At 45.5% G+C, this 12,149-nt stretch overlaps 1 protein-coding gene across 2 annotated transcripts in view; it reads right to left on the reverse strand.

Annotated features, from left to right (window-relative positions):
- LOC110504815 (A disintegrin and metalloproteinase with thrombospondin motifs 2) overlaps positions 1–11,232 on the reverse strand; it is a 250,376-nt gene extending 239,144 nt beyond the window's left edge. The window contains exons 1-3 of one of the 2 annotated variants that reach the window (XM_036969572.1): positions 10,981–11,232; positions 8,822–8,943; positions 7,615–8,057 (exon numbers count right to left, since the gene is read on the reverse strand). In XM_036969572.1, the coding sequence (XP_036825467.1) occupies positions 7,615–8,057; positions 8,822–8,855 (477 nt within the window). In that variant the 5' untranslated portion in view covers positions 8,856–8,943; positions 10,981–11,232. The remainder of the gene's footprint in view (positions 1–7,614; positions 8,058–8,821; positions 8,944–10,980) is intronic. The other variant, XM_036969571.1, reaches the window with a different exon arrangement.
- Positions 11,233–12,149: the final 917 nt, after the last annotated feature.

Genomic DNA, 12,149 nt, shown 5'->3' on the forward strand with positions numbered 1-12,149 from the left:
TTGCACAGGGCGGGGTCGAGACCCAGGGTCTCGAGCTTGATGACGAGCTTGGAGGGTACTATGGTGTTGAATGCCGAGCTGTAGTCGATGAACAGCATTCTCACATAGGTATTCCTCTTGTCCAGATGGGTTAGGGCAGTGTGCAGTGTGGTTGAGATTGCATCGTCTGTGGACCTATTTGGGCGGTAAGCAAATTGGAGTGGGTCTAGGGTGTCAGGTAGGGTGGAGGTGATATGGTCCTTGACTAGTCTCTCAAAGCACTTCATGATGACGGATGTGAGTGCTACGGGGCGGTAGTCGTTTAGCTCAGTTACCTTAGCTTTCTTGGGAACAGGAACAATGGTGGCCCTCTTGAAGCATGTGGGAACAGCAGACTGGTATAGGGATTGATTGAATATGTCCGTAAACACACCGGCCAGCTGGTCTGCGCATGCTCTGAGGGCGCGGCTGGGGATGCCGTCTGGGCCTGCAGCCTTGCGAGGGTTAACACGTTTAAATGTCTTACTCACCTCGGCTGCAGTGAAGGAGAGACCGCATGTTTTCGTAGCAGGCCGTGTCAGTGGCACTGTATTGTCCTCAAAGCGGGCAAAAAAGTAATTTAGTCTGCCTGGGAGCAAGACCTGGTCCGTGACTGGGCTGGATTTCTTCCTGTAGTCCGTGATTGACTGTAGACCCTGCCACATGCCTCTTGTGTCTGAGCCGTTGAATTGAGATTCTACTTTGTCTCTGTACTGGCGCTTAGCTTGTTTGATAGCCTTGCGGAGGGAATAGCTGCACTGTTTGTATTCGGTCATGTTACCAGACACCTTGCCCTGATTAAAAGCAGTGGTTCGCGCTTTCAGTTTCACACGAATGCTGCCATCAATCCACGGTTTCTGGTTAGGGAATGTTTTAATCGTTGCTATGGGAACGACATCTTCAACGCACGTTCTAATGAACTCGCACACCGAATCAGCGTATTCGTCAATGTTATCTGACGCAATACGAAACATCTCCCAGTCCACCTGATGGAAGCAGTCTTGGAGTGTGGAGTCAGCTTGGTCGGACCAGCGTTGGACAGACCTCAGCGTGGGAGCCTCTTGTTTTAGTTTCTGTCTGTAGGCAGGGATCAACAAAATGGAGTCGTGGTCAGCTTTTCCGAAAGGGGGGCGGGGCAGGGCCTTATATGCGTCGCGGAAGTTAGAGTAACAATGATCCAAGGTCTTTCCACCCCTGGTTGCGCAATCGATATGCTGATAAAATTTAGGGAGTCTTGTTTTCAGATTAGCCTTGTTAAAATCCCCAGCTACAATGAATGCAGCCTCCGGATAAATCGTTTCCAGTTTGCAGAGAGTTAAATAAAGTTTGTTCAGAGCCATCGATGTGTCTGCTTGGGGGGGGATATATACGGCTGTGATTATAATCGAAGAGAATTCTCTTGGTAGATAATGCGGTCTACATTTGATTGTGAGGAATTCTAAATCAGGTGAACAGAAGGATTTGAGTTCCTGTATGTTTCTTTCATCACACCATGTCACGTTGGCCATGAGGCATACGCCCCCGCCCCTCTTCTTACCAGAAAGATGTTTGTTTCTGTCAGCGCGATGCGTGGAGAAACCAGTTGGCTGCACCGCTTCGGATAGAGTCTCTCCAGTGAGCCATGTTTCAGTGAAGCAAAGGACGTTACAGTCTCTGATGTCCCTCTGGAATGCTACCCTTGCTCGGATTTCATCAACCTTGTTGTCAAGAGACTGGACATTGGCAAGAAGAATGCTAGGGAGTGGTGCACGATGTGCCCGTCTCCTGAGTCTGACCAGAAGACCGCCTCGTTTCCCTCTCTTTCGGAGTCGTTTTTTTGGGTCGCTGCATAGGGTCCACTCCGTTGTCCTGTTTGTAAGGCAGAACACAGGATCCGTGTCGCGAAAAACATATTCTTGGTCGTACTGATGGTGAGTTGACGCTGATCTTATATTCAGTAGTTCTTCTCGACTGTATGTAATGAAACCTAAGATGACCTTGGGTACTAATGTAAGAAATAACACGTAAAAAAAAAAAAAACTGCATAGTTTCCTAGGAACGCGAAGCGAGGCGGCCATCTCTGATCAGAGATGCAGCCAAGAGGCCCATGATCACTCTGGATGAACTGCAGAGATCTACAGCTGAGGTGGGAGACTCTGTCCATAGGACAACAATCAGTCGTATATTGCACAAATCTGGCCTTTATGGAAGAGTGGCAAGAAGAAAGCAATTTCTTAAAGATATCCATAAAAAGTGTCGGTTAAAGTTTGCCACAAGCCACCTGGGAGACACACCAAACGTGGAAGAAGGTGCTCTGGTCAGATGAAACCAAAATTGAACTTTTTGGCAACAATGCAAAACGTTATGCTTGGTGTAAAAGCAACACACCATCCCCACTGTCAAACATGGTGGTGGCAGCATCATGGTTTGGCCTGCTTTTCTTCAGCAGGGACAGGGAAGATGGTTAAAATTGATGGGAAGATGGATGGAGCCAAATACAGGACCATTCTGGAAGAAAACCTGATGGAGTCTGCAAAAGACCTGAGACTGGGACGGAGATTTGTCTTCCAACAAGACAATGATCCAAAACATAAAGCAAAATCTACAATGGAATGGTTCAAAAATAAACATATCCAGGTGTTAGAATGGCCAAGTCAAAGTCCAGACCTGAATCCAATCGAGAATCTGTGGAAAGAACTGAAAACTGCTGTTCACAAATGCTCTCCAACCAACCTCACTGAGCTCGAGCTGTTTTGCAAGGAGGAATGGGAAAAAAAATCAGTCTCTCCATGTGCAAAACTGATAGAGACATACCCCAAGCGACTTACAGCTGTAATCGCAGCAAAAGGTGGCGCTACAAAGTATTAACTTAAGGGGGCTGAATAATTTTGCACGCCCAATTTTTCAGTTTTTGATTTGTTAAAAAAGTTTGAAATATCCAATAAATGTCGTTCCACTTCATGATTGTGTCCCACTTGTTGTTGATTCTTCACAAAAAAATACAATTTTATATCTTTATGTTTGAAGCCTGAAATGTGGCAAAAGGTCGCAAAGTTCAAGGGGGCCGAATACTTTCGCAAGGCACTGTATGTAAACAATCCTTGCTCCAAAGGACAATTCTATGGATTACATTTTGTGAAACTCCCCAAAATCATCATTGTTTTTCCCTCGGTTTCGTGAGGAATGACTCTGTTACACAGCAACAAGGACTGTGGAACTTAATAAAGAATAGACTCAGACACCATTTACATATTTATTATGTTTATTTAACCTTTATTTTAGCAGGCAGGTTAAGAACAAATGATTATTTACCATTATGGCCTGGCAGGTGGTATTCATAGACAGATAGTGACATCGTATTTAAATTGAATAGCATGGTGAAAAAGCATTTAAATGGATGTGTACCCACAATACGTAGCGCATCCAAGAGTAACATCACAAAATGAAAAATTCCATTGTTGGGGACCGATTGGCAAATCCAATCGGATCTAGAACAATCCTTTTGCAACACCTGTAAATGCCTTTGGTGTTTCCGCTTGTGTCTGGATTCCGAGGTGGTTATGAAAGCCTGTTTTCAACGCAAATACAAAAATAGACAAGTTTCTCCCAGCTCATGCTGTGCATTAATAACACAGACCGGGACAGACAGACAGACACATGCACACACCTAGGGGATACAAAACGCGACACCTAAAGGCCGTCTCTAACTTATCGTTCAACAATCTACATACATTACAGCACAGGGACAACCAAATATAGACAAACTATGCTGTTTCTCCAGTTCATCCACCATAGGAAGGAGAGAGAGTGCAACACCCTTCACCCTAGGTGATAGAACACTGCTAGAAAACAGACACGGCAACCTGCTAAAGGACCAATCTCTCTCTCTCTCTTCCTCCTCCTCCCCCTCCTCCCCTTCCTTCCCCAGGCACTTTTAATAGCATCATTAGAAAAGCTATCCAACCTGTCTCTACCGCTGGTGGCTGTGGGAAAGACAGGGAGCGAGAAAGAGGGGAGAGAGAAGGGGGGATAGGGAGAGAGAGAGAGGGTAGATCGAGATAAAAAGGAGATGGAGGGGGGAGTGAAAGGGGGGATAAAGAGAACAGATGAAAGAGAGGGAAACGCTCTCTGATCACCCTACATCGTGGATCACGTCTCTATGCCTGGTGAGGTTTGTCTGGCTCGTTCTGAAGTCTGTATTCACCATGCATGTATCTGCCATAAGTTGGAGTGCTGTGTGACCATGTGGGATGCTAGCTTCCCAGCAGTGACTAGGTGCGTGTGTAATACATGTCTCCGCTGGCCAGGTGTTCTCCCACCTGTTGCGAGCTGTAGCAGGGATAATGATAGGTCTAACATCAGCCCATCCCAGATTGCTGAGGACATTTTTTTTATTTAATCCATTTTAGAATAAGGCTGTAACGAAACAAAATGTGGAAAAAGTCATGGGGTCTGAATACTTTCCGAATGCACTGTATGTCTATTCTATCACTGAGCCTTTCTGAGTGTCTATTACACAGTTCTACTCAGGGCTGCAGGGACATCCAGGCTTCTCTGTCTGTCTCGCTATCTGTCCGTCTGTCCGTCTGTCCGTCCGTACGTCCGTCTGTCTGTCTGATTGCAGAGATGTAGAGTAGTGCAGGTCTGGGCCTAATAGAGATGTAGAGTAGTGAAGATCTGGGCCTAATAGAGATGTAGAGTAGTGAAGATCTGGGCCTAATAGAGATGTAGAGTAGTGAAGGTCTGGGCCCAATATAGATGTAGAGTAGTGAAGATCTGGGCCTAATATAGATGTAGAGTAGTGAAGATCTGGGCCTAATAGAGATGTAGAGTAGTGAAGATCTGGGCCTAATAGAGATGTAGAGTAGTAAAGATATGGGCCTAATAGAGATGTAGAGTAGTGAAGATCTGGGCCTAATAGAGATGTAGAGTAGTGAAGGTCTGGGCCCAATATAGATGTAGAGTAGTGAAGATCTGGGCCTAATAGAGATGTAGAGTAGTGAAGGTCTGGGCCCAATATAGATGTAGAGTAGTGAAGATCTGGGCCTAATAGAGATGTAGAGTAGTGAAGGTCTGGGCCCAATATAGATGTAGAGTAGTGAAGATCTGGGCCTAATAGAGATGTAGAGTAGTAAAGATCTGGGTCTAATATAGATGTAGAGTAGTGAAGGTCTGGGCCTAATAGAGATGTAGAGTAGTAAAGATCTGGGCCTAATATAGATGTAGAGTAGTAAAGATCTGGGCCTAATATAGATGTAGAGTAGTGAAGGTCTGGGCCTAATAGAGATGTAGAGTGGTGAAGGTCTGGGCCTAATATAGATGTAGAGCAGTGAAGATCTGGGCCTAATATAGATGTAGAGTAGTAAAGATCTGGGCCTAATAGAGATGTAGAGTAGTGAAGGTCTGGGCCTAATATAGATGTAGAGTAGTGAAGATCTGGGCCTAATAGAGATGTAGAGTAGTGAAGATCTGGGCCTAATAGAGATGTAGAGCAGTGAAGATCTGGGCCTAATAGAGATGTAGAGTAGTGAAGGTCTGGGCCTAATATAGATGTAGAGTAGTAAAGATCTGGGCCTAATAGAGATGTAGAGTAGTGAAGGTCTGGGCCTAATAGAGATGTAGAGTAGTGAAGATCTGGGCCCAATAGAGATGTAGAGTAGTAAAGATCTGGGCCCAATAGAGATGTAGAGTAGTGAAGATCTGGGCCTAATAGAGATGTAGAGTAGTGAAGATCTGGGCCTAATAGAGATGTAGAGTAGTGAAGGTCTGGGCCCAATATAGATATAGAGTAGTGAAGATCTGGGCCTAATAGAGATGTAGAGTAGTGAAGGTCTGGGCCCAATATAGATGTAGCGCAGTGAACATCTGGGCCTAATAGAGATGTAGAGTAGTGAAGATCTGGGCCTAATAGAGATGTAGAGTAGTGAAGATCTGGGCCCAATATAGATATAGAGCAGTGAAGATCTGGGCCCAATAGAGATGTAGAGTAGTGAAGATTTGGGCCCAAAAGAGATCCCATTGATAACCAGTTCTAAATGTAATCTCTCTAATGCATAGAGGAGAGCAGAGAATAACACACACACACACACACAAACACACACACGTCAAACAACAGCCTCTGTAGCTTTGACCGAGTATGCTAGACAAGGGGGAAAGCCATTAGCAGGGCAGAGGTTTATAACCACACACACTGCATAAAATATTCCAAGAGGCTAGGTTAGGATTTCTGTACTGAACTTTATTTAAAAGTGAAACCAATTCTCTTCCACCTTCCCAGCCAACAGTGTACAGGAGTCTCCTGCATCTCCTCAACAAGACCTGATCACAGTCTCCCTCCCTCCCTCCCTCCCTCCCTCCCTCCCTCCCTCCCTCCCTCCCTCCCTCCCTCCCTCCCTCCCTCCATCCAAAGACATCATTCAGTTGATTAATTTTCGAAATACAGTACCTACCTATCATGGTTCAGTTACCAGAGAGAAGTTAAGGGGTCGTCACTAGTTAACTGCCTATTTCTACAATTTCTCTTCTTAAAGGTCCAATGCAGCCATTTTTATCTCAATATCAAATCATTTCTGGGTAACAATGAATTACCTTACTGTGATTGTTTTCAATCAAAATGGTTTTAAAGAAACAAAAATAGCTTCTTAGCAAGAGCAATTTTTAAAGCAAGAATTTTGCTAGGACTGTCTGTATAATGGTCTGAGTGGGGAGGGGAAAGCTGGAAACTAGCTGTTATTGGCAGAGAGGATTGGTACTCTCTTTCTTATTGGTCTATTAACTGCACTGGGCGTTCCTATGGAAACTCGGACATGATTGCTCTCACTGTCTTGCAGTCGTTGACACATGCGCACACACACACACACACACACACACACACACATACACACACACACACACACACACACACACACACACACACACACACACATTCTAAAGAAGGGGATAGGATTGGTGACTGATAACCTCACTCCACATGCTTTACAGGCCATTGAATGGTGAGACGCCTTAAGAGCAACGTCTTGGCACAATCCATAACAGATTTACAAAACAGAAACATCACCAGCACATCTCATCCAGTCATATGAGCTAAATGTTCATACACTACAGAGCTTGGCCAAGCTCCACCAATCAGCAAATACTGTACAGGGTAGAAAAGAGGAGCAGGAAGAAGGACAACACTAGTACAGGGTAGAAAAGAGGAGCAGAAAGAAGGACAACCCTAGTACAGGGTAGAAAACAGGAACAGAAAGAAGGACAACCCTAGTACAGGGTAGAAAAGAGGAGCAGGAAGAAGGACAACCCTAGTACAGGGTAGAAAAGAGGAGCAGAAAGAAGGACAACCCTAGTACAGGGTAGAAAAGAGGAGCAGGAAGAAGGACAACCCTAGTACAGGGTAGAAAAGAGGAACAGAAAGAAGGACAACCCTAGTACAGGGTAGAAAAGAGGAGCAGAAAGAAGGACAACCCTAGTACAGAGTAGAAAAGAGGGGCAGAAAGAAGGACAACCCTAGTACAGCATGTAACAGTGCTGAGAATCAGGAAATGTTCCCATTGGAGAGCAGTCATAATGTGTTCAGTGAATTGCATTGACTCTACAGTAACCGAAACAACCAAAACTCACCAGGCCGTCACAGTTGCTGATGGCTACGGTGGTTCCGGGCGTGTCTGTGACATCACCCACATATAAACAGTCTCCCTGCAGTGGCTCGGAGCGCGTGGCTGTCCCGTTGCTGTCGTCATCGTCATGCCACTCCATCTTGGCTCCGGGGGCCACCAGTCGCGCGTTGTGACGCAGACGCAGGTGGAACTCCCGGCCGAAGACGGTGACGTTGTAGTAAAGCTGTCTGTGTCGGGGCCCTCCGTCCTCCTCCTCGTACATTCCCTCTTTTTCTTCGCCTCTTTCTCCTTCTCCCCCGTTCTCTCCAGCCTCTCTCCTCCAGCGCCTACGGGACTGCCCCGCACCCACCAGGCCGGCTGACACAGCGTGGGACAAGAAGTGGCCGTCTGCGTCCACGCTCACGGGCCTCACCAGTCCATACTCCCCCAGGACATGCTGCAGGGAGTCTGAATAGGGGGTGAGAGAGAGGACGGGAGAAGACAGGAAGGGAGGAGAGAGGTGAATGGGAGAAATAGGAGGTGAGAGGAGAGGTGAGAGAGGAATGCAGAGGGAGAGTGAAGGAGAAAAGAGGATATGAAGGGGAGGAATGAGAGAATTAGAGAAGAGAGAAAGAAGGAAATGGAAGGTAAGGGGGTATATTAGAGAATGACAGTGAGAGAAAGAAGGAAATGGAAGGTAAGGAGGTATATTAGAGAATGACAACGAGAGAAAGAGGGAAAGGGGAGTTAAGGGGGTATATTAGAGAATGACAACGAAAGAGAGAGAGAGAGAGAGAGAGAGAGAGAGAAGGGGGAGGTAAGGGGGTATATTAGAGAATGACAGCGAGAGAGAGGGAAAGAGAGAGAGAGAGAGAGATGGAAAGAGAGAAGGTCATCTTAATTGCATCACTTCTTGATCACTGAGAAAATCTGCATGGATTTCAATCAAATAAGCCTATCCAACACACACACACACACACACACACACACACACACACACACACACACACACACACACACACACACACCTCTGAACCCAGATGTGACCCCACATCTTGCAGGGCTGCGCGCATGGAAACGGCAGCCTCAGCAGTGGCAGTGTGTTGGGTGCGTGTGCGTCTCTCTCCTTCTCAGTCATCTCCTCACACACAGCAGCACAGAGACAACAGAGAGAGCAGCAGAAGATCAAGGTGCTAATTGCGACTCTCACACGCTGAATAATGTTTTCTCACCGCCTGCCATGGTTCCCATGGAGCTGACTTCCATAGCATGCAGTTGAGTAAAGAAACACTTGGTTGGCTTAATACCAACGCCCCGTGGACACACAAGGAGACAACAACACAAGGAGATTAACCTAGAGAGCAGAAAACACAGGGCAAACTAATTCATTCTAATTGTTTTAAAGGATTCCAGTGGTAAGATAGATATAGGCCTTATAGTGTAACATAATGTATTGTCATCCTCATCATCATTATCTATTCTGTACAACGCACCAAGTTGTGCAAAATTCATGTTGTCCTCTCAAGCCTTGAGGAGACATGCAATATATTTCTAAGTAATCATGTAGCCTAATTCATATAAAAGTTATATTAGCCTATTGCGTCATTACTACTTCCCCATAACCAGGTCTCTAAGCATTACAGGCCGTTTTCTTGGCGACGCATCGCCCTAAAACTGTGGCACTGACAGTGACACCTCCCTCTGAGACGGCTTTTAGATGTGCGAGAGAGAGGGAGAGAGAGAGCGAGAGAGAGATGCTCCCTCCGGGACCACTAGTGACAGAAAGCAGCACCTCGCCCACGTATCACAACTCACAGTCACAACACTAGATCATATCAGTGTGACACTAACCCTCTGACTGTCCTTCTCAATATCACTCAATATTATTATTAATATCTGAAATGGATATCTTTACACGGATAATAAATATGGTGTTTTAATCACTATAGGCATAATGAGTGTCTATAATGGATATTGTTATCTAACAGTTGTGAGAATAAGCAGTTGAGAACAGTGGCGTTTATAGGTACAAGTGACATATATAGCCGCTTGGGCCTTGCAGCCGCTAGGGGCACCTCTTTTTTCAGGAAGCCAGTCAAGGTCTCAACTTCCTGTTAGTTAGGATAGTAGAATACACAATGTGAAATTTCAAAATTTGGTTGTGCATCAGCAGTTTTCCTTTTGTTATGTCAGTCACTAACAGTCACTCAATTAGCCCATGTCAGCTAACATTATATAGATTGCTAGGTAAGGTAGTTTAGCCAGCTATCTAAACCTTGTAGCAATCATGGCTGAAATACTGACCGGGCACACAAGGCACATGCCCAGACCCTGACCTCTATGGGAAAGGGGAATTTATTCAACTGAAAGGTGTCATTTAACCCAACCCTTCTGAATCAGAGAGGTGCCTTAATCGACATCCACGTCATCGGCAGGGTGCCTGGGGAGCAGTTGTTGGGGGTTAACTGCCATGCTCAAGGGGCCCCACTGATTTTGTTAGTCACTCTCACTCAGATATCATATTAACATGGCATAAGTCATGGCAAAATATGTAGAATTACAGGAAATTTGCTTTAAAACTGCTAAATGTTTTTTCCATTCCATGTCAAAATGTTTCGAACTCCATGAAATTAGCTTTAAAACGGCAAAGTTCTATCTGCCCCATGGAAAATGAGTAGAATCGCATGCAATTTGTTTTAAAACGGATTTTTTTTTAATCTGCACCAGTCCACCAAATATGGCTTAGGGCCCCCAAAAGCTAGGAAGAGCCCTGGACGAGGGCACCTGATTCCTTCAAGATCTCATCAGACTGATCCTATAATAACAGTTTTGATAAGCTATGTTTTCCCCATAAACACAAAATAAAAAAAGTTGTCTGTAAAACCCTGTGCAATTATATTATTCTGCTATGTTTATTATTATTATTATACTCAAATGTAACGGAATTATGTTAATTTATAATCAATAACATCCGATCTTTCTGTCCTGTGACCAAATCGATAGCAGCGATCTCCACATAATCAGATACGGTTACTCCATGGCAAACAAACCTTGCATCCTTTACAAAGAATTATCCTGCCCTGACTGTCCGAAAACCTGAACCGCGCGCCCGCGTCACCACCCGGATGAGGAGAGGAAAGAGAAACGCACACTTCACAACACTGCCTGCCCTTATGCCACAGCACAGAGATGATTCTCTGGTAAATGTATCGGGAACCTTCATCCATCTATTAAGTTGAAAATGGATGCTTTAGGGTATGTATATAACTCGACTATAGCCTAGGCTACGCTGTTGGGCGCACAGTGCGCACAGAAGGTTGCGCCTACCCAATTGACCCCCGGTGTATGGAAACAGCTAAATATTGTAAACATAAGTCGCACATTTACCTACCTACGCTACTGGCGATATACAGGCCGCTCGTGTGAAGAAAGGCCGGCAGAATGATTAAGATTGTAAATCCAGGCGCGAGACCCATGGCAGCTCCAAACTGCGCAGGTGAGAGAGTGGGACTTCGGGCTCCAGTGTGCTAAAGTTCCCCGCGACTAGCCACACCGCCACGACAGCAACAGCACAGCAGCCCGCAACTAACTGCCAAGTGCACCGGGAGAGAACGCTCCCTCCCTCTCTCTCTCTCCCTTTCTAACTCACTCTCTCTCTCCCTCCCTCTCTCTCTCCCCCCCTCCCCTTCTCTCTCTCTCCCTCCCTCCCCTTCTCTCTCCCTCCCTCCCCCTCCCCTTCTCTCTCCCTCTCTCCCCCTCCCTCTCTATCTCTCTCCCTCTCTCCCCCTCCCTCTCTATCTCTCTCACTCTCTCTGTCTCGCTCGCTCCTTGCCTCTGCACTCTGACAACTCCCCGACTCCACATACACGTGCGCCCACACATTTCTCTCGATGTGTTGTGCACACAGGAATGCGCGAGGAAATATGAGGATAGTTCTGAAAACATTGGGTGTGCTGCAACTGTTTGACAGTTCATGACAGCTCAAATAAATCACAGGAAAATCAGAGAAAATTAGCAACCTCTCCCTGTCCACCCCAAAATAGTAAATAATGGAGAACATTTCGTTTTGTAACTTTAAAGGCCCAGTGCAGTCAAATACAGTGGGGCAAAAAAGTATTTAGTCAGCCACCAATTGTGCAAGTTCTCCCACTTAAAAAGATGAGAGAGGCCTGTAATTTTCATCATAGGTACACTTCAACTATGACAGACAAAATGAGAAAAAACATCTAGAAAATCACATTGTAGGATTTTTAATGAATTTATTTGCAAATTATGGTGTAAAATAAGTATTTGGTTACCTACAAACAAGCAAGATTTCTGGCTCTCACAGACCTGTAACTTCTTATTTAAGAGGCTTCTCTGTCCTCCACTTGTTACCTGTATTAATGGCACCTGTTTGAACTTGTTATTAGGATAAAAGACACCTGTCCACAACCTCAAACAGTCACTCCAAACTCCACTATGGCCAAGACCAAAGAGCTGTCAAAGGACACCAGAAACAAAATTGTAGACCTGCACCAGGCTGGGAAGACTGAATCTGCAATAGGTAAGCAGCTTAGT

The sequence above is a fragment of the Oncorhynchus mykiss genome, chromosome 31 (genome assembly GCF_013265735.2).
Source record: "Oncorhynchus mykiss isolate Arlee chromosome 31, USDA_OmykA_1.1, whole genome shotgun sequence".
Classification (NCBI taxonomy): domain Eukaryota; kingdom Metazoa; phylum Chordata; class Actinopteri; order Salmoniformes; family Salmonidae; genus Oncorhynchus; species Oncorhynchus mykiss.